Below are 23,080 nucleotides of genomic sequence, written 5' to 3' on the forward strand. Positions count from 1 at the left end.
AGCTGCTGGCAGTTTCATCTCATTTCCCCAAAAATACAGTACAAAGGAAATTCTTATCTGCAGAAGCCAGCTGCCAAAGACTTCAGAAGCACACAGGCTATTTATTTAACGCTGGATGTTCTCTTGATGGGAACCAGGCCGCGTGCCCCGTGGCAGGCTGTGGAGCAGCCATGCGGTTACCAGAGGCTTTCTGTGGCCTGGCTTCCCCACTGCCGGCTGGGGGTGCCCCTGTCTGCCTGATAACCCGGGGGAGCCTCAGGGGAAGGGAGGCGTCTTCATTGCTCAGGTGTTTTACCACAGAATCGTCTAGGTTGGAAGAGACCTCCAAGATCACCGAGTCCAACCTCTGAGCTAACACTAACCAGCCCTCCACTGAACCATATCTCTAAGCTCTACATCTGGATGTCTTTTAAAGACTCTCAGGGGTGGTGACTCAACAGCCACATTTAAAACTTCCCAGAAGACAAGCACTTCCGAAAAACAAAGATAAGCCGGAAGGGACTGAAAGTGCCAACAGCAGCAGGAGAAAAGTTAAGAAAGGCAGCGCTGCTTCACATGCTTTACGATTGCAGGTGTTGCTGAACTCACTGCCATGGGGCCTCACAGATCGGCACCACAAATTCCCTAAATCTCATTTAAGATCATTAGGCGGCATCGTTGGGCACGGACCAGATGGGAACACCAGCTTCACTGCCCTGCTGCCATACCCAGAGCCCGGCCATGCAAGATGCCTGCAGTGGGGTGACACAGGAATGGCATGGGGACAGTGTGGGGACAGCTGCTCCTGCTGCTCTGACTCGTGTCCCCCTTTCACACAGCTCCTGCCCCGATAATAATGCCAGGGACTGCTCTCACGTGGAGCTGCCATGTCCAACATCGCCGTGAAACCGCACTTTGACTTTTGTGACTGAGTTTGGAAATGTCGGTCATGGATATTACATGGAGGAAGAATGATGGAAACATTTCTGGTTCCTGATCTCCTGGGAAGGGGAAGACAGCGAGCTGCAGGCCAGGGAGCTCCGGGATCCAGCCCAGTGCTGCCGGGAAGGGGCAGAGCTCCGTGGCCTTCCCGCTGCCCCCAGCTCCTCGCACACAGACCCACCTGCCTCCTCAGCTCATCGCTCACACTGCTGCATCCACTGCTCCTAACGATAGCAAAGACCCTACAAAAACTCTCCTGGCTGGGAACAGAGTCCGGCCAGAAAGCTGAGAAGTGCTGTAACCACAAGCACGAACAGTGAAGCTAGAGGTTAATGCGGAACAGGAGATGGTTTTCACGGGGATGGGAAGCAGCTCACACCGCACGATCACGATGGCTTTGAGGCTGCTCAGCACCAGCTGTGAATTTTTTGAAAAATTCTCAAGATCTCCTGGTTTTCACACCATCCAGCAGCCTGCCCCCCACAGAGCATTTTATTCATTTTGCACATGCTTTTATGATGTACTCAGCAATGCAAATAAGTAAGACATTTGTCAGGCATGCAGGCCTTCGTCTCAGTTTTCCCAAGACCTAATCTCCATTTAATCATTCTAGATAATCGAGACTGCTCTGTTTGAGTGTCAATACATGTAATTGTTTGCTGCTCAAAAAGCTCAGTGCCTAGACAGGTTGATAGGGTTCTGTGTGTGCTCTGTTCTCCAGTATTGACCTGGTGCAGAAAGCAGTCTTAGCTTTAATTACAAGTAGAAGTCTTTATTTAAAGAGGTGCCGTCCAGCAGCGGTTCGGCTCCCAGCGCTTCAGGCCACCCCCGAAGCTTGGAGGCAGAGCTAGGCAAGAAGGCTGGGCAGCTTTAAATCCGCTTCTTTTTAAAAGAGGTGACTGCTGACATTTTAAAAACTATGCAAAAGGAAGGAAAGCTGGAGCTTAAAGCGGTGAAGTCTGAGCAGCACAGGGTGCAAACCCGGCACAGAGGAACATAAGCAACTGCAGAGCATCTTCAGCCTGACCTGCGTGGGTACCTCTGAAAAACAGCCTCGGCAAGGAACCCACAGGCAGCTGGCCTCAGACCAGGAACGTGAAGGCTGAATGGGGTAAGTAAGCAGCGCAACCATAAAACACACCTGGCATGCCCCCTACCCCCTTTGCCAGGCTCCATCTGTGGCATCTCACAGCTCCTTCAGAAAGGAGGAGGCAATACAGCTGCAGAAAAGAATTAAAAACTAACACGAACCCAGCCGACATCTTCTAGAGCAGCAAAAGCTCCCTGCTCATCTATGCAGAAAGCAGTCTCAACACCCCGGGTTCTATCTTGGTGTGCTAATTTATTTTTCCTGCTGCGTGACTCACACTTCAGAAGCATCATCATGATGGTTTGGTTAAATGCAGGTTGAATGCAAGGGCTTCCATGAGTCAGCAGGCAACAGTGGTCAATATAAAATATAAGGAAAATCCTTAATCATGCCAACGCTTCTCCTTTTTTCCTACCCCCCCTTTTTTAAAAAAACAAAAACAAAAACAAAAACTCTAATCATTGTCCTAGATTATGAAATTTTGATTTGCCAGAGTTGAATATTTTTTTTCATAGAAATCATCTATTCTACACCCACTTTTTTCATGTATAAAAGATAGCTAAAAAAATCTTACAGTCTGTATATGATAATCACTTAACAAGTAAAAATGTCTGTGCAAGCCAGCCACTCATCTTTTTATCCAATTATGAAGGGTGGGAAGCATTATGAAAAGAATGAAAGTAGTGGAGCACTTTGTCCCCCTGTTATCTTTGCCAAAACAAAAAGAAGGAAATAAAACAAAGAGTGAATAATCCTATGGTTGTACTTGGTTGATCTTCTAGGTACCCAGGGTAACCAATATTGCTAAAGCTGTACTCATAATTATGTATGCAAAAAATTACTTGCCAAAGTTTTTCCACAGAAATTAATACAAATTTGCTGCTTAGAGTAAAAAAAATAAAATCCTTACAGCATGGTAACAATGCTTGTCCTGTAGAAGTCAATGAAAAGCTATCTGCAGTGTTTCCCATACCTTACAGACAAGTTCCCCAAGAATGAATCATGCAAAACACTTCTAGGGCCGAGATGCAAATTGAAGGGTTTCATCTAGACTTGCAGCTTTTCATCAGCTGATGAGGGAAAAGTCACCGAGCTAGCATTCCCTATCAGTTCCCACTCTTAGGGAAAGAACCCCACACCCCAAGCAGGCAGTTTCCCGAGGCCGCTGGTGGGTTCCAGCTGTGGGGTGGGAGCCCCAGGTCCGCCTGCCCTAGGGACCACAACTGGCAGCAGGTCCAGGACGGCAGGGCCGGGCTCGGTGCCTGCACTGGGGCCAGCTGCAGCTTCCTCCAGCACAGCGCCCAACGCTCTGCTCCTCACTTACACCACGGAGCTGACTGGTGTTAGCATCAGTACCCACGCTGCCCTCCTGACCCCAGGGACCAACACACAGGCCCCTCAACCTGCCGAAGCTCAAAGCACCAGCAGCTCCCGTGCAGGAAACCATTCAGCTGTGAATAAACGCCTCTTTGTGAGACAGCGTCTCCTGTCCAAGAGAAATCCTTGCTTGCCTGAGTATTGCAGCCTGCAGGATAAGTTGTTATACATTGGAATTTATATTTCTTTTTCTTGGCAAAAGCAAAAATATTAATGACATCATTTGCCTTAGAAGAATATAAACAGATCCAGGGTTATTTTATCAACCGATTCTGAATGCAAGTAGCATACTCAACTGTCAAAACAAGTAATACATCAGGGAAATCAAAAGCGTATTTTAATCAAAACTATCCCAATTCTAACTATAAACCAAATCATTAGTACAATTAGCATTACATGATTTTATTATTTTTTTTTGAGTCAGAGAATCACCTTTAAAAAGCTACCATTGTTTACCAGGTATTGGATTTAGTTTCAATACTCCATACAATATCACGGGGTGAAAAAGTACTACACATTTCAATACTTGATTTTTAAAAATCTAAATTTTATCAACATAATTCAAGTTGGACCGTTGGATTAGAAGTGATGAGAACAAATAATTTTGCATCCTGAAGAGCAGTAACAGAAACAAACCCTACTGACCTAATACCCTTGCAGCATTAGCAAGACAAATGAGCAACATTCATCTTCCCGGAGAGAACCAAGATAATATTCCTGAGTGTGTATCACGGCTGCTCTCAAACACGCGTTACTGACCCCATAAATTCCAAAGACAGAGGATTACAATACAGCAGAAACAGACACACAGGAGACCACAGGCTACGTGCCATGGTGCACAGCAACGTACAGCCAGACACAAGGTACAAAGTGAGAACTCCCTAGGCATCCAGAGTTTGATTGAACAGATTTCAATTCTCAAAGGCAAATCAAAGAAAAATTGTTAGCAATTTGGCTTTCCGTGTCATCTTCTTTAGATGTTTCGATTTCTAACGTCCAACTTCAGGTTTCAGTTGTCACTTCAAAGCATTATGGTCTGGGAACTGCAATAAGAAGGAAAAATATAATTAGGCTGTACACCTATTTTGACCATGCACCTTTCTTTCATTTTCCATAAATAGAATACGGTTTAGCATGATATTGTCTTCATGGTCTGTACTGGCATATAAAAACACATGTAGTTACTGATGCTAATTTTTGTTGACTTTCCCTATCACCAATTAGAGAAAAGTAATAATTTCCTGACTGTACAGTACACCAAACTACTACACATCTGTTAAAATCGGTGCAAGACTCAAATTTGTATTTTACTCACCAATACCTTCATGTTCTCTCATACAGAGACAAAATTCTATACTTCAAAAACCTTTATTTTTCTAAATCTTTTTTTGTGTACCTGCCAACCAAGGTGGCAGAGGAAAATAAGTGCTGAACCCAGTTCTACTTTGGCCGTTGACTTAGAGTTGAGTCAAAGTCCACTAAAGACTAAACTCTGTCCTCTGCATCGCAAGGACTGCTGAGGAGTCACCAAATCCACAGAACTGCCAGTAGAAGCAAACAAACCAACAAACCAACAAGAACTACAGTGCTCCAACAGGGAGAAAGCACAAGCTGGGAGAAGGGAAGAAGGAAGCTCATGCTGTTTTAGTCTGTTTTTGAATTAAACTTCATTCCAATATTGTTGAGGCCTCTCTTAATGGGCTTTGCTGCACTCCTTGGTTTGCCTGGGGCCTCTCATTCTCATCAATCCCTTGCTGATCTCAGGAGGGAGGAGAACACTTGCCAGGGCACAGTGCGTGCTGCCCCAGTGAAACTTTCTCACAGCATGGCAGCAACATGTCCTGTGTTTGCCTGGGTGGGAACAATGCGTGATCAAGTGGATACAAACAGGTTAGGAGTCTATTCTGATCTTGTAAATCAAAGGTTTTGACTTTCCAGGAGTAAACCTCTGTGTCAGGTACACAGAATACTTGGGAGAGGAATCTAAAAGTTGATAAATATTGAGAGAATAATAAATTTTCTGGGTGGAATTATGTGACAGTAGTTGGCAGTTCTGAGAACAAAAACTAAGCTTGTATCTAGAATCAAAGATCTAGTGCACATCCTCGAGTAATGGATGTCCTGAGATCTCCAGCAGCATTTGGAAGGGCTGGCTGACACACTGCCTGCAGCCATCCCATACCTCTGGGCTCTGTTTCTTGTCTGCCGGGATCAGGAGGAAATTCCCCTTCCTCTTCCCAGCACATAATTAAGCTTATGAAGGCTGGAAGGATTTTAGCCTTCCATTGAAGCTCTGGAGAACAGGCAAAATTAGAGATTAAGGTAGAGTGCCTGGGTAAGCTCAAGGGCATCTGGTTCACATGTCTTGGTCACACATTCAGATCTAAAGCTGTCATGAGACTTCACATCAAGGGGAGCTCTCCTGCATGCCAGACAGTCAGGGGCCTCCTTCTGGGGAAAGGAAAGGACCTTGCAGATGATGTGGCCTGCTTCCGAGGATCATCCGGGAAACCCGCCTAACAATTTATCTGCTACTGCAGAACCAAAGACATTGGCAAGGCCTTTGATAAGCTGCAGCGTGACAAATACAAAGTACAGTACAACAAAGCATATTCTGCACTGAAATACTGGTGCATCAAACTTCAAGTCTGCAGTTTGGCAGTTTCCAAAAGGGAACCAACCATCAGACTGGTTTAAAGTCAGGTGCTCATCCCTTGTTTTTCAGTTATGTCTAGTTCATTCCATTGAAAAAGAATGATGTAAATTATTTATTTTTTTGCAAAGAAACATTAATCCTTTAGTCACCATATTAGCCCATCTCAAGCACAGCAAAAATCTGTGTAGGACCAAAAGTCAAGAAACGTTTCATTAGTTTCTCCCTTGGACATATGTGTGTCAGTGTGCTCCTCTACCAGCACACATACACCTCACATATTTTAGGAGGTTCTGTCTTGAGAAGACATGATATGGCATCACATGAATTACCACATGTAAGGAACAGTTTCATCTACTGTGTGAAATACAGAACTTTGGATAGAGGAGTAGAAGTAGTACTTGAGTAGAAATTGTAAAGAAAAAAAAAATGTTACTCAAATATTGGAGTCTGATGGAGGCTCTTTTGAAGCTGCTCGATGTATTTCAATGCTCTCAAAAAATTTGACGTGAAAAACTGGTAGTGCAAACACTCCTATTGAGCAATTTGATGTCTACACAAGTCTCCATTCAGGCTGACTTTAGCAGCTATCCCCATCACTCGGGCTCCAGGGATATCCCATTTGCAGCAGGAATCCACATGAACATCACATCACATCCACATCACATTCAGTCGTGACTGACAAGGATCACAAACCTTGCTGCAAAGGGAATGCTAATGATGAAAGCTTTAAAAACACACATGCAATCTGTATTTTTTTTACTATTTAAAAGTAATTTGAAAGTTAAGTGAGGCAAGGTATACCAAGAGAACAGTTGCTGCATTTGTTCATTAACTTATTCCTGAGATTCAGCATAAATGATGAAAGAGCTCACGTGTCATTAGTGAGGAAGGGAGAGGATTAGAGAGGAAATTATTTTTAGAGTGATGGCACTAAGTCAATGCCCAACTTACTGCAGCTTTCAGAGCTTGATCTAGGTCTTCCAGTAAATCTTCTTCATCTTCCAAACCAATGGACAGACGAATTAATGTATCACTGATTCCAAGAGCATCTCTATCTTCCTTAGGCACTGACGCGTGAGTCATGATGGCTCTGGAAAAAGAATTAAAAGCAGCATTTTTTCTAAGACATTTTATTTTTATTGGCAAAGATCAATCAAATTGGTTACCTGCCAGCATTCCCTGTAATTCCATTAAAACTTTATACCTTTTATGTACAACCTGCTGGAGAGCCACAGATTGAAAGGGATCTTATCATCAAATTATGCAAATTATGTCAACTGCAAGGAAGTCAGTGGCTTTTATCTTCCAGCCAGCACAGTATACCCAAACTACAAATGATAAGTACGAAGTGGATATTTAAGAATCTGGAACGGAAGTAGGGAAAAAAAAATCATCTCTCTCTTCCTTCCAGATATATTTTAAATTTTCTGGTACGGAGTATTTAAAAGCTATATTTTAATGGTTTGGAGAAAGATCTATAGCATACAGCATCCCATATAAAATCCCGTTACTTGTTTTTAACTTCTGGTTTCTAAGATCACTCATCAAACTACACCATTTAAGATGAAGAGTTTATTTTCCCCAGCTATGGAGGATATATGGAAATAGCTAAGAAGCTCTTTTTCCCGTGTGCTCAGTCACTGACATCCACCACTTGGCACTTCCTTCAGTATTTAAAGATTTGCTATTATTGTAAAATGAGAAACTGAAACGATTTAGAATATGTTTAGTCATAACTTTCCTTGTATTTTTTGACAAGCAAATTGGATTTCAGTAAAATAATCTAATTATATAAAAATCCTATTTTTAGCCTTTTAACCTAGACAGCAGCAACCAAGTATTACTAAAATCCCCACGGTCTGCTTGACGTGAAGACAGACACCGTTCAGAGCCGCATACCGAATATGCCCTCTTGTGTAAGCTGCCAGAACGGCAGGGCTCTGCCCGCACAAGCGGGATCAAATCCACTCAATTCTACTTATTCAAAACCACACTGATTACTTGGAATTGTGACCGTAATCATAAATTGCAGCTCAGTCTCCCAGCAAAACCGAGGAAGTGTGGAAAGTATTAGCAGTAGTACTGCTGAAAATAGTGTAAAAGCCTTGCTAAAATTTACAGTGCTTATGGAACAATTTGTTCCACGGATCCAAGAGCTATCCGGTAATTCCGGACGCAGCCAGTGGCACCATAAAGCAATTCTGAGGAAATGGAAAAGTGACCGTTGCTGAACCTGCCTTGATATTTGTTTAAAACGCAGGTCTAGATATAGCCAAGAGAGTTAGCCAAGAAGACAGAGACGAGCAGAACAGCTCAGGCCATCTTTGCGCCCTTGCAGATGCTGCAGCTTCCAGGGGCTGCTCCTCTTCTACTAAAGCACTGCGTCCTTCTTACCTCTCCGCAGCAGGTTTGGAACAGCCTGTTTACTGTAACTGGGTAGTGCCATTTGTGTGTGTGTGTACGGAGACTGCAAATGAATAAACATAGCTCTGAGAAGCTGGTGCCACACAGCCACATTTCACTACAGATGCTGTAAAGGCAGCGCAGAGCAGTTTGGCTTTGACAGGACAGAGGTACACATGTTACTTAAACTACATGCACTTTTTCCTCCCCTATTGCTGGTTGTGTTTGCTGTTGAGATTTTTGAACAAGTGATTTTGGAAGAGGCCCACAGCAGGGAAGAATTGCACCCATCTGACGCCCGCCTTGGCAGATGGGTGACTACAGCCAATTCCCAGGCTGTGGGCAGGGAGCAGGGGAACCACCCAGCCCTTGCCCACAGTGCCTGCAGCAGTGCAGACTTCTCTGCAACCACAGGTCTGCACGTTCACCTCACACCACTCTGACTCCTTCACCAAGGTGAAAACAAAGAGCTCCTCTCTTGTACTCCTGAGGAGGTCTTTCTACTGCTCTAGCACAAAACTGATTTTCACAAAAGCCACAGACGTTTCTGCAGTAGACACTGGCTTTTGTGTTGTACAACACAGTATTCTTGTATCTCAACTATATGCAAACTATCTTAGCTTAGTACCCTAAAAAATTTTAGAACTCCCATAAAAATAGACCAGGAACTCTTTTGTTACTCTGAAGCTTCTCTCAGACTGTTAGGATGAAGAATGACTTACGGATGCTCTGCTAGGCTCTCATATCCTCCCAGACTCTCAGCCAGTGCAAAAACCTGCAGGAAAACAGTAAACAGATGTTAACATAAAAAGTGTAAGGTTACAAATACTTAGAAAGAGACAGTGAAAGAACAAGGAAGTTCCGTTTTTAGTACTAGTGATTTTTTTCTATTTCTTCTTCTACAGTAACTTTTGTATTTTAAAAGGTGTCAATTATAATAAGGGGAAAAGAAGTATACATTTAGCAGTTAGGAGTTATTAAGATTCACAATAAAGTATGCCTAAAATGGCTCTAAAGAGATGCTAATGCAAAACTAAAATTAAAACGTGCCCATGCTGAGCAAATACAACTTAGAATTAGTTCCTATATCACACAGCACAGTCAGCAACACAGGAAGAGCAGAAAGGAAAATAAACATTAGGGTGCAGAGGCTGCCTGGACACCTCCAGAGCTCTCATTCTGGTCAGAGGCAGGATGGAGCAGGCTGAGTGAATAAAAGTCTCAGATTCCCAAATTTTCAATTAAGGTTTAAGCGATTATAACCTATCCTTCCATACCCTTTTTCCAGCACCAGCACCGCTCACCCATATTCACAGGTGACACCTCTGCTTTTCAGAGCTGCCAAATTGTTTGGGTGGGGAGGGGTTGGGGGCTGGAAATTAAGATTCTTCCCACAAGACTGCACTGATTTTTCCACTCGTTCTTCCCTGGGTCTGAAGGCTAGTTTAGTGTTTTGAAAAACAGCTTAAATTTCTCAGTGCCTAAAAGGACACCTCTGAAAAATGGTTGCTGTTAGTTAAGTGGTATTTTTTAGCATTGATCTTTAAATTACGGGCATATATTTGCGGATGTCAAAAAGGCTCTCTAGAGAGTCAACTGCACTCAAATATGTACGCACAATTCCTCTGCTGTGAATGCATTTACTGCCCTCAACAACTCTTCTGTATCAACCTAGTGACGAACTGATGGCTAGTGAAGTCAAAAGGGTGAAGTGACCATATCACATGGAATTATTCTGCAATGTAATTCATGGTGCTTGTTGCCAAAGCTGGGTGATTTCATGCACCAGGACCACTCAGGCAAAAGAATATTTTGTGGGAAAATTGTATTTTTAGTATATCCATTTTCAGCTGACGATATTAACTGGTAAAGCAGAGAGAAGTTCCATTTCATCTTGTCAATTATTACTGATTTGTTTTTCCAGGAGCAAAACAAAAAAAGTGCAAGAGCGGGAGGCACACTAACCAGAGACACAGAGTAGGAAACACATGAAAGCATACAGGCAGAACTAGTGTATTACAAAGACAAAAGAAAAATTCCTATGGTTCAGGTAAAATAAACAACTATTTTCCAAATTGAGGAACTCCCTCTTTGCTTCACGATCCATGTCATTTCTCAATGGCTTTTTCTCTTGACAAGTACTTTGAAATATTACAGCAGTATTACACCAGCCACAGCTTCTCTGCTTTCAAATACTAGAGGTAATTGCAAAAGGCTGGTATGTCAGCTCTTTGTGAGGAGCAATGCCTGGGCTAACCTGGAAATGCTACATCATTCCGTGTAAACAGACACCTCAAATGAGCTGAAGCACCCTTTTCTTCCCTCTCATTAGTGTTGCATTTATGCATAATCTATTATTTAGAGATGGTTACACCCAAAAGAAATTAGGAGCTTTAAAAGTACAGAGGAAGACTCCCTGCCCCAACAAAAAAGGCTCCCTGCCCCACTTGCTTCCATCATCGCAGAGAGACAGATTCAATTCCCTTTAGGGCAGAGTATATTTACTGTCATTTACCTTTAAATTGTTGAGAAAGGCAGTAGCGTGTTCAAGATTTCCTTTAATGTAAAAGGTTATCATCCCAGGACAGCCAGTGCACTGCCGCTTGACCAGCTCATGCTGAGGGTGTGAAGGCAATCCTGAAATTTGTAGGAATTGCTGTAAGTTATTTCACATCACTTCAAAGAGTAAAGCAGCTCACCCCGAACTACGTAAAAACATCCTTCAGCTGGAAAGGAATGCAAGGGCCACTGCCAAGGCAGACACCTAACTGAGAGTCATCAGACGTGAGGAGTGTGCAAGCGACACGTACTATTGCAGTACCCACGGCCAGCCCCACGCCAGGACGCCATCCGCTCTGAAGCCTTGCCAACCTACCAGGGAAAATGACTTTCTCCACCCGGGAATCTGACTCAAGAAACCGAGCAACAGCTAGGGCATTGTGGAAATGTTGATTCATCCGGATCTTCAGTGTCTTCAAACCACGGTTGCACAGGTAACAGTCAAAAGGAGACGGGACAGCTCCAAGAGCTGCAGAAATTGAAACACAAAGTTACACATGAAAAACAGAGGGGTTTATTTTTCAGTAAAACGAAATGCCATCCTAATTTCCTAAATTTCTTCCACAGAAGAACAAGACACGTAACCACAGGTGCTGTTCGTGGGAGAAATGTGAGCTGCCCTGCACCTGCTGCTTTCTGTGTGTGCCACATCTCCTGCCCTGCTGTGTGACACACAGAGCATGTACTTGCGTGTATGCACCATGCTTCCTTCTGTGAGCTGGTATATTCAATTACATAGATTTTAAGGTATTTTCTATATTGGCTACTTACAGTTTTGTAAGAATTTGAGCCTTTCGTAGAGGTCGTCACAGTTCACTGAAACAAGCCCCATTACAACATCGCTGTGCCCTAAAAATGCAAGGAGAACGTAAGAACAAAGTTATCTGCTCCAGGGTTCTGTCACAAACCCCCTCTTTTTCTCAGCCTCGGTGCTAAAAGAGCCCCATTTTGGCAAGGCCCTTGATTCCTTCTCATTACCACAGCTGTCTGTCCATTACCACAGTTGCACCCTCACATGAATCATAGGCAGATTTGTTTTTTCTGAGGCTCGCCTTGGCGGTGTGCTTTGCTGCACGCTGCCCTTATGCCCCCAGGTGCCTACCAAACCCGCTGCAGCTAGCTGCCAGAAAGCAGGACTTTGTACAGACATCGCTGAGCTCCTGTGGGGCAGCAGCAGCCGCCTGCTGTTTAACGAGAGCAAACCCCAGCCAGAACTCTTCCACTTTTATCTGCGCCACAAGCGGACGTGTGGTTACAGCGCAGCCACCGCAGCCGAGCTACCTCTTAGCCTGGATTGTCTGGGAAGTGAACGTGCTTTTGAACAGGCTCCAGCACTGCCATATAAACTCCCTTGAACTTTGATATAATTTCCGGCAGCTACCTTGTACAAAGCCTTGCATTTGGTTTTACAGCTGTATGAACATGGCGCATTTCCAAACCCCACTTTTGGCTTTTTCTTGCCCTAGATAGCTCTGTAAGACCAGCTGAACTTGGGGGGAGCCAGAGTTTGAAAAACACAACCTCATCTTGCGGATTTGTTCTCCTCATTAAGGCCAACCATCTGGGCATGATCACAGTGCAAACCGTGTTTGCACAACATCACTCGCCGGTGCCATTAGCAGCAAGTTGGCAATAGCTATGTGCAGATTTATCAGTAGCAAAAGGAGTTTAAAAGCTTCCATCACACATGGAAGAGGTTCAAGAGGTGAATGCAGAAAGGCTCAACAGTAGCTGGAACAGCTTTTATATAACCAGCCTGAGTCGTGTTGAATTCCAGTACCTACCGTTCATGTACTTGGTTGCAGAATACATGCAAATATCAGCCCCCAGGGACAATGGACGCTAAAATGATATGAAAATAATAGGTCTGATTAAACTTATTTTTGCCCTCTGGTTCATTTCAAGCTATCCAGAAACACTGTGATCAAACACAGAAAGTAACACTAGAAAGAGAAACTAAGAGAAAAACACAGAAATCCTAACACAAAAGACAAAAACTGAGAATGAAGCAAGACAGAACGTGAGACAGAAAGCAGCAGCACAGGAAGGCACTCAATTCATGGTAAGCACAATAAAAGAACCCACAATAAATAAAACACAATTTAAAAACACTGGTCTAATTCTCACTGGCTTTAGTGAGGGAATAGAGCAATTAGAATGAAGTGCAGCATGTTCACACAGGAAAAAAAATAGTTATATTGCTTAGCTGGGGCAGGGAGAAGTAATGATGCTTAAAGTATTTTTCCTTAAAAAAGGAAGGCCTCCATACAAGTTACAACATTTCAGAGTTCTCTGGATATCAGTATGGGTGATACTGCATTAAAAGAACAACTGAACACCTGCAGAGAGCACAGAGGGGTTGGTTTGCCAAGTCTCTCTTCTCGAAGGCACTCAGCTTTCCTCACAGAAGCCTTTTTAAGGGGAGAGACAAACCAAGATGATGATGGGCAAGAAGTAATGAACAATCTTCTTTCTAAATTAGTCACTAAGTAAAGGACTTTGTGGTATAATATAAACTTATTATAAGGACTGAAGAGTACTAATAAATTAAAGGGTGATAAAGCAAGCAGATTTAGAATAAAAGAACGCTGCTGTCAGCTGAAGCACGTAAGTCTACTCAGGGAACATGGATAATGTGCATTCCCAACGTGCAGCCAAGAGGATGGTAGCATAAACACCAGTGCCTTTTACATTCAATATTGCTATACAAACCACTCTAAAATTATGATTTTCTTAGTACAGTGTATCAGCAGGAGTCTGGAGGAGTTTAAAGACATTACCTATTACGCTTACTAGGCCTAATTATTACAACTCACTTTCTCCTAGGAGCAGGCCAATAAAAGATACATTAACTAGCTCACATATCCAGATGCTCAATTTTCTTCTTTCACACACATCTTTCAGAAATAAAATAAAGGTTGAAAAAATCAGAAAGCCTTTGGTATGTGCAAGACAAACTCGAGTGCTGCTCTAGCTAAGCGTTAATGCCTTCTAAAAGGCTCTGTTAAGGACACTGAGTTCTCTGTAAATTAACAAAAGCAGACACCTTTCCTTTTGTGCTCCAAAATAAGTTTCTCTTTAGACCTAAAATATAAGGGAATAGGTTGGTCTCCAGGGAAACACACAGGGATATTTCTAGCCCATGTTAAGATGAACAAGACTTTGAAGTTTCTTATCAAGACAGTTTTAGAATTTTAAAAATTGCCTTTACTTCATGTACTCCAGTTATAAAAGCAGAAAAAAAATAAATCATAGAATCAAAAAGATGATCGACCTCCACGATCATCTGGTCCAACCATCCCCATTCCAGTAATATTACACACTAAATCGTATCCCTAAATACCACATCCAACCTTTTCTTAAATGAGTTGTCTGAGGTTACAATCTTAGATTACAATCTTAAGCCACACATTCATCAAAATATTAAAGAAAAAGGTAACTTTAATAATCTCAGAGACACAGTCAATATATTTTGCTTATTTTAACTTTTTTCTCCACTTCCTTTTTGGAATACCAGGTGGTATGGTACAGATCATGAACAGCACATATAAGATAACTGGTAGAAAAAGAGCAAAGGCAGAAAACAGTACACTATTTAACAGGTCTGCTATGATTCGCATCAGTTAGATCTAACAAATCTGTGACTTTTGAATGACAGAGAAGCCTTTCTCCCAGTGGCTTAACTTACTTTCTTGATTGCTTAACTGTTTACTTAACCTCTAAGCTAAGCTATGTTGTTTTTGTCGGTATCAGACTGGTGTATAGCTAGCTATAAAATACTTTGCATGCCATCTTTGCTAATTTAGAGAGGAGCAATGCATTGGTTGTATTTAGAAGCAGGACAAGTGATTTACAACACATGTATCAAAACCACAGTTTGTTGGCAGTGGCTCCATTTTAAAAATGCGTCTTTGAATACACTGAAATAATGCGGTAATTATAAACAAAGGCACTTACCTGGAAATATGCAGACATAAAAGTGTTGTCTACTACCAGAAGAACATCCTTATGCTTATGTACAACATTGGCACAGCCCTGAATATCAATGACCTTCAGCGTGGGGTTTGTGGGTGTTTCAATCCAAACAAGCTGTAGTGATTCAACAATACAAAACATTGGTTTAGCGATACAACAGTGCTGGTACTATCTCTGCTACGTGTATACATGCATAATGCAGTGTGCAGAGCAAACCTTTCCTCTCTTTTATGTATTTTTAAGGGTGTCAGTCTAAAAAACTAGCAATGCATGAATATCCAGGCTTCTCTCTGCACACATAAACACAGGTTACTTTTCTCATCATTTATCATCACCATCTGTATCACTCAGGATAATTTTCTTATCACCAGTTCCACCATCACAAACACTACATCTTTATTTTAAGAAATTAATTTAGAAGTCATAAGGGCTTTTAAACATAACAGGAGCGACTAGCACCATCCCAAAGCATTGCTTATTCATTTTCTTATGACAACTGCTATTCCACTAACCACAGCTCTGGTCTGTGGTGGGGCCGCTGCAGCTGTGCCCCAGCCTCCTCCCACAGAGGCCACCCCGTGCCCTCTCCACTGCCAAAACGTTGCCACATACACCCGATCCACCAGTAGCACCAATAAAATTGTTTAAGAACATTAAGCAAATAAGCTTAGCTTTTTTTTTTCTCTCCCCTACCTTGGTTTCTGGTGTAATTGCAGCTTCCAGCTGTTTCAATTTTGTACAGTCAACAAAAACTACATTTATACCCATCTTCATGGCTACTTGTCTGAAGTACCTGTTTGTACCTTTAAAAAAAGAAAAGGGAGAGAGATGACACAAAGTGAAACAATCTCCCTAACTTTCCTTCACTGACCTCCAGTATCTTGTATGCATCCACAGAAAATCAGCAGTGTGTGGTTTCGTGCCATACGCTACAAATGGCTGATAGTATTATTTTATTTCTGAAGCCTCTAAAGATTGCTGTGTTTTTAAACATGGAAAAAGAATAGTGGGAATCACGCTGATTATGAAGTACTTTTAACGAACAGTTGCTCAGGGTTTTTTTTGTTTTTTTTTGTTTGTTTGTTTTGTTTTGGTTTGGTTTGTTTTTTTTATTAGAAAACAAAACAGAAAATGAAATCCTTTTGCTGGCAACCGAGCAAGCGCTCACAGTCACTAGGTGCTGTTCTTCCAGCTCTTTGGTATGCACAAGCAAGCGCTTGCAGTTTTTACTTCAATTTTCACCGACCCTGGATACAATGACAACTTTATTCGATCTTGTACTTTCAAGGTCTTCCTTCTTTTTAGTAAGCTTAATAAAAAATTTGGGAGAGGAAGAATCAAGGGGTAGACTCCGGATACTGTGTTGCTTATCATTCTGTTAAGTTAGCATGTAATGAAGAACTTAAAAAATTGATTATTCCTTCCTTTCTGTTCCTTTCTGTTTCCTTTCTTTTGGAAGCCTTTCCCTGGAAAGCTTATTAGAAAAAAAAAAATGCTCATTGATCACTAGATATGTAACATATTGACCACCTGGCAACACAGCCTGGATTAAAAATTAATTTGTTAGGTCTTTCTGCCAAGGTTATTCAACATTTATTCACTTCTGCAGAATGCCAGCTGCCATCTTACCATAAAGGCATAGGACATGCAGGGTTAGATTCTGTCTGAGCACTGTGTGAATGATTTTCATTTTAGAAAATACTTGTATTTCTACAATAAACTATGTACTGGCTTCTCTCTTGTGTTGTAGGGAGCTTATTCAAGCACAGGAAATTTTCACATAGGCTGTGAACTCCACAAACACAACCCACAGAAAAGCTGCTTTGTAGTAGTTTTACGTACTTTTAATAACAGCCCACCACACAAAACGTTTGTTGGAAATGAGTGGTTACACTGAAGGAAGCCCTTCTAAAAATTACATCAGTGGCCTAGAATTCAGAGGTGTCAACTTCCTCCAGCTCCTCCTCACGCATCCCAAAACTCAGCATCTCTTAAGCACATCCCAGCCAATATACTTTCCACCATGGCCCTTGAGAGCTTCTCAGGTTTTTTTTTGGTTCTTCTGACAAACGTGAATACTGGGGACTCACTTGATTTAGCAAGCACAGTACGGCCATCCTAACCAACAAGGCTTTTCACAATGAAATTCATCACTACAAAACTGCTGTAGGCTGGGCCTTTAATGAACGGGTGAACTGGTTTTGCTGGAAAACTGCACCCATGGGCCTTTTGGGAGTGAGGAACTGATAAAATGCTTTGACCAAATTGCTTTGATTTACTGAGTTCCATGGTGGGAGGGCTGGAACGAACGGCGCAGACTGCTGAGTAGGGGTTTCTGCTGTCTTCGCTCAGCTTGGTTTCAGGTGTACTTTGGAGAAGGGCTTTCTGGCATGACAGAGCTCAGATGGTAAAATCAAATGTGTGTGTTTCTGTTTGACGTGCACAGGCACACAGAACTGGCTGGCAAACAGCAGTCACTCCTAGCCGTGAGAAAGGTGGTTACTCTTGCTAGAAAATTTTCAAGCTATTGCTTGGGAAAACGCTCCTTGTTGCTGGCCTCTCCAACCTTCCTTTGAAAACAGCAGATTTGATCTCTTTGTATCAAAGTTTTGAAATAGTTGGAGGGCAATGAAGGAGATGATGAGCTTCACTGGTCTGTGAAACACAAGAGTGGGGCACTGAGGGCACCGACAGTTGCAGGGGATCCTGGCAGACTTCCCTACTGCAGACTTTTGTGTGGCGTCAACCTTTTGAAGGACTTTGGAAGAGGTGGATACACTCTGTTACTGGGGAGATTTTTGGAGGAATGGCTCAAAAAAAATATGCAAGATCACAACCTACTAGTGGGCTGCAGTGTCACTGTTGCATTTGGAAGACATGGCCATGACAGACACAAGTTTTGCATTCTGGGAAGATGACAGAATAGAGTTGTTTAAACAGTCCAGCCAAAATGCAGGTTGGTAAAGGATCAAGTCTGAGAAAGGAACAGTAGAAATAACAGAAGCTGGAAAGCTGTACTATGTTGGACAGAAGACAAATCTGTGCAAAGCTAGGATATTGCTATTTTTCCCTCATAATAGCGTACGTTCCTAGTTAGCTATATTTTTGAAGCCTCCATATTGTGCAGTAGATTTTTTCAAAGTTTGAATTTCTACCACCAGACTCAGACAGGACTGTTCTGTGTTCTCATGAAGTCAAAAAACTTTTAAAAAAAGTTAGATCAATTCAGAAAGTTCAGGAGAAACGCAAGTAGATACATTTAATCATTTGCACAATGAAGATCAAAAACACACTAGTGCCTTACTTACCTCCATAGACATCATCCATGCAGATAATTGTATCTCCTGCCTTTAAAAGGTGAGTAATATTCAAAGTAGCAGCTAAGCCAGAAGCATAGGCTAAACCTAAAACCAGAGAAAAGTGGCAGACAGACCATATTTTAATATGATACAACCTTGTCAAACTTGCCTTTGCATTCTTTACTTTGCTTTTAAAGGAAACCTGTTCCGTCACTCTCCCCGGTGCTATCTCGCTCTCTAAGGAGATTCAATATAAAAGCAGCAGGCCTTTTCTACACAAGGCGTGACCCACAAAGAACGCAGGTAGCAGCGGCTGCCTGCCTCACCCTCATGTCACCGAATTCAGCGCTGCTACACGAGGATGAGCTCAGGACAGGGAACACCATGCTTGGGTTTAGCTAAGGCACTCGATGATGCAAGAAGTCACGATATGGGGAGCAGGGACTGAGCTGGGCCTCCTGAAGAAGCACCAAGCTCCTGGCACCGCACCGAGCAGCTCTCACACGTTACCAGCAGACACCGGCTGTGAAAGCCTTGCTGTTGAAGTACAGCTGGTGACGACTCAGTGTCCTTGTCTCCCCAAGATACGTCTCCTGTAGCCACCATCAAGAGGTACACGATTTCCCTCAGGAACCTGTTAACTACTTACAGTATTTAGCTCCATCCAGCGCAGCCACGGCCTTCTCCAGGCAGTTCCGGGTAGGGTTTCCACTCCGGCTGTATTCATAGCCCTGTTGTGAAAGCAAGAAAGAAATACAACTTTAGAGAGAGCTGTGAGAAAGTTTTGGACAATAAGAGTTCTAGGTTTCTTGGCAAGCACCGAGGTTACCCATCCACCTTTCCCAGTAACAGCGGGCTGGTTTTCTGTGCTCACACGACATCCAGTTGGGATCCATCCTTCCTGTCAAGTCTACTTGCTAAACTACCTCGATCCATAGCAAGACATTTATTTGAGCTTTACCTGAATTTATAACAGATACTAACACTTTGTGTTGATTCACCCTGGAGCAGAAGCTGGGTTTGCTCTAAAGGGGTGTCTGGAGCTGAGCTGCAGCGCCGGGCAGCCACTGCACCGCTGGCAAAGCCAAGGGCCGAGCGTTCAGCTGCTACCGACTGCAAGGCCCTGCCTCGGAACTGGGACAGCTGAGGCACGTTTAAGTGTCACACAACTTTAAAAATCAAGCTTTAGGTAAAGAAAACCTAGACTGCTGTTGATTGACAGGCTGTATCTCAATGATTAAAGAACTCAGAGAAAACAAATTCTCTGTTCTTTGAGGAGAACCCGTGTTCTAGACAGCACCCGCTGGTCTTTGACTATTCATCTCGTTGCAGCGATTATCTAAGCGGATGTTAATCACGTTGCTTAAATCTACATGAGCCGGAAAGCCCATTATGCACCCCAAAGTGCTCCGTGATGCCTCGGAGGCCCAGCCCCACCAAATGAGGAGCGCCTCCGCTCCAGGTGAGCTCACCGGAAGCCACCTGTGTCGCTCAGACCCAAATATTGGGTAGTTTGAGCCCGATCACATACCCCTGAAATTAACTCTGGAATTCCGGTGATGACTGGTGATCACCTGAGCAGCTGCCAGGAATGCTTCAGTACTCGAGACAAGAATTGAAATGCCTTCAAAGTGGTCTCCTAGCCCTTTATGGACATCCCCAACCTGAGGATGGTTTCTAGGAGAACACTGAGGGATGTCTCATATTGCTTGCCCTGTTCTCCTACTTTTTCCACCTCTAGTCACTTCTGGAGAAGTGGCCCTGCTCTGACACAGTGCCTGTCAGAGCAACGTGCCCCATCTCCATGATGCTCTGCTTGGAAGATGCAATAGGGCACCTGCACGTGCCAGTCTGTACCAGATAAAAAGCTACCAAAAGCCCCAATGTGGAATTCCCTGGCATGCAGTCATGCCAGGTTCCACGTTTCTGTGCAGCAGCTTTTACACAAATACCGAAAAAGAAAATACATATTCATGCTGCAAGGGTGCACTTGTGGCACCAAGAACCTGTGTGAGCATCTTGGTATTTGCGTGCTTTCCGGATTTCTGCTTAATGACAACTTCATCACGTTCAGGAATCTCACCGAGCTTCCTGCAAGGCGGCCGCAGTATCACCAGCACGTGAACGCAGCGCCGTGAGGCTGCTGCTCCCATGGTCTTCACAAAGCTATCTGCTCACCCTATGCAAACTGCAGGCTGGGTTACAGATCCTGCGTGGCATCAAAGATCACAAGGCAAACTCCTACACTCCAAGCAGCAAAGCGTGACACCCAGGCCCGGGGTTTGAACAAATCCTGATTTGTGTGTTGCAAATTCGTGTTATTTCCCTCGTACACACACTGCGGCCATGGGAAACTTCACAACCATTCAGTGCAAACACTTGCAGCGCTTTATAAAACGCATCCCCAAACTGCTTGCGGAATATTTATTCCATCGGGAAGGCCAATCAAAGCAATCTCTTACAGGATCTGTGTAAATGAGAGGTATGTTCCACCCAGCCCAGAGGGAAAGAGAACTATTGTTAGCACGCAGCCTTAACAAAGACCTGGGAGCTCAAAGCGTCCCACGGCTGCCTGCCCGTGGTGCAGCTGCCAGCACCTGCCTCTGCCTCTGCCTCCACCAGCGCAGGCTGTCCTGTGGCCCTCGGGGCCACACGGTGCCTTCTGTGGGACGAGGGTGTGTGGTGGGACAGCAGGGGACAGTGCAGGATAGCACAGGGCAGGACAGGGCAGGATGGTGCAGAACAGCACAGGACAGAGCAGGACAGCACAGAACAGCACAGGTTATTGTAGGATAGAGCAGGATAGCACAGGATAGTGCAGGATAGAGCAGGACAGCACGGGACAGCACAGTGCAGGATGGTGCAGATCAGCACAGGTTAGTGCAGGATAGAGCAGGATAGCAAAGAAGAGAACAGGACAGAGCAGCACAGCACAGGACAGCATGGGATAGAGAAGGATAGAGCAGGACAGTACAGGATAGAGCAGGATAGCACAGGATAGAGCAGCACAGGACAGAGCAGCACAGCACAGGATAGAGCAGGACAGCACAGAACAGCACAGATTATTGTAGGATAGAGCAGGATAGCACAGGATAGAGCAGGATAGAGCAGCACAGGACAGCACAGGATAGAGCAGCACAGCACAGGATAGAGCAGGACAGCACAGAACAGCACAGATTATTGTAGGACAGAGCAGAATATCACAGGATATCACAGGATAGAGCAGCACAGGACCGAGCAGCACAGCCCAAGGTCTCACAGCACATGCTTTATCCCAGGACCCAGCACGAGGCACAGCCACCTCCGGCTGCGGTGCCCCCTGCTGCAGGCTGGGGGTGCCTGGGGGTGCCCGCCGGGCTGGGGGCAGCCCACGGGGGGTGCCACAAAGCCTCGGGGAAGGTCACCCCGACCCCAGCGCCAACACCTTCCGCTTCCCGGCCCCGGCCCCGACCCGCGCCGCACTCACCGCGTGCTGCCCGGGGGCCCGCTGCTTGAACGTGGTGGAGAGCGACAGCGGCGGCACCACCGCCCCCGAGCGCCACTGCTCGGGCTCCTGCCCGGCGTGGATGGCCTGCGTGGCGAAATGCCCGAAAGGCGCCAGGAAGCCCCGAGCAGCGCCGCGCTCCATGGCCCAGCCCCGACTGCCGCCGGCCCCCCCCCGGCCCCGCCACCACCGCCACCGCCACCGGCACCGCCCCGCGGGGGGCACGGCGCGGGCGGGGCCTCGCCGCCGCCACGCATTGGCCCGGCCACGGCCCTCGGGGGGGTGTGGGGGCCGTGTTTGTGCTCAAAGATTCTCCTCACGTTCTCAAAACACCCTCCTAACGCTTACAGCTTCTTCCCTGAAAGCCGAACTTTAAATAATTTCATAAAAATTTGGGAGGAAGTGCAGAGCAAATCTGCATCTGAGTGGAAGAAATACACATTTTAGCCTGTTTTTCAGCCCAGAGCAGAACATGAAGTTTAGGAACGAATTTAATCCTCTGGTGGCAAATCTGCGTCCCGTAGGCCTGTTGGAAATGCCCACGGAAATCGCTCAAAGCGCTGCTCTGAACCTGCCGGGCCCTCAGTCACCAAGTTTCTTCACCAATAGGAATTAATACTTTAATTTATAAAGCAGCCATTGAGGCTGCAAGGTCTGAAATTTTCTTGCCTACTTTTTCCCGTGAAATGTCATTTTCTTCACAGGTCTTTGCCACTTTGGCAGATGTATTGCTTTGTAGCATCCCTCCCAAGCCAGCCCTTCCGAACGCCTGGGAAAAGGAGAAGTTAATTTCTCTCCAGCTGGCAAATCCCATCCAGTGTCCTCCAGGGCTTCATTTATTTCTGTGTTGCCTTTTGGAAATAGGAGAGCAACAGGAGAGCATTTCTCTTTACATGGGTGTTTTCAAGATTCTGCTGGGCTCTCTTTACAAGTTTAAATGTTACGCACACTTACAGTGTAACATTTTTATTTCCTACCCACTGTTGGGTTTTGAACATTTTTTGTTTTAGTCTTTTATTCCTCCCTGTTTTGTGACCTGATCATTTACACACTGAAAAAGCTGGCATTGTTCCTACAGGAATATACCCATGAGAAATCACTGCTCTATTATTTGCTTCCTGCATGAGGAATCCCATAAGTGAAGTTTTGCTAGACTCACAGCCCAAAAATCTGCAGAAAATGCAGTTTTGTGTAGTCACAATACCTGATCCTACTTTTATCTAAATTGCCTGGTGCTTGGAAGGGGCGAGTTAAGTAGCTCAGGAAGATGGAGAATACAAACACGACAAAGTTGAGTTGTTAGATAGTTAGATAAC

At 44.3% G+C, this 23,080-nt stretch overlaps 1 protein-coding gene across 1 annotated transcript; it reads right to left on the bottom strand.

Annotated features, from left to right (window-relative positions):
• Nucleotides 1–3,703: 3,703 nt before the first annotated feature.
• On the bottom strand, nucleotides 3,704–21,950 carry CTH (cystathionine gamma-lyase). Its single transcript, XM_068690599.1, has 12 exons — nucleotides 21,747–21,950; nucleotides 18,930–19,011; nucleotides 18,290–18,385; nucleotides 15,675–15,784; nucleotides 14,964–15,095; nucleotides 12,791–12,848; nucleotides 11,778–11,855; nucleotides 11,323–11,475; nucleotides 10,963–11,084; nucleotides 9,170–9,222; nucleotides 6,996–7,134; nucleotides 3,704–4,431 (listed from the first exon to the last, which is right to left on the bottom strand). Exons 1-12 carry the CDS (start codon nucleotides 21,906–21,908, stop codon nucleotides 4,405–4,407), a joined length of 1,212 nt encoding a protein of 403 aa, XP_068546700.1. The 5' UTR covers nucleotides 21,909–21,950; the 3' UTR covers nucleotides 3,704–4,404.
• Between the last annotated feature and the right edge of the window lie 1,130 nt (nucleotides 21,951–23,080).

This window comes from Anas acuta, chromosome 8 (assembly GCF_963932015.1).
Source record: "Anas acuta chromosome 8, bAnaAcu1.1, whole genome shotgun sequence".
Taxonomy (NCBI): domain Eukaryota; kingdom Metazoa; phylum Chordata; class Aves; order Anseriformes; family Anatidae; genus Anas; species Anas acuta.

What these genes read in the sequence shown, in the direction of transcription:
- CTH (XM_068690599.1), bottom strand. Translation starts at nt 21,908, where the DNA reads ATGGAGCGCGGCGCTGCTCGGGGCTTCCTGGCGCCTTTCGGGCATTTC. An exon ending in GCTCAAATTCTTACAAAACT is followed by an intron (nt 11,476 to 11,777) that starts GTAAGTAGCCAA and finishes CAATTTCTGCAG; the next exon opens with CTCTTGGAGCTGTCCCGTCT. An exon ending in GAGAGCCTAGCAGAGCATCC is followed by an intron (nt 7,135 to 9,169) that starts GTAAGTCATTCT and finishes TTCTTTTTCCAG; the next exon opens with AGCCATCATGACTCACGCGT.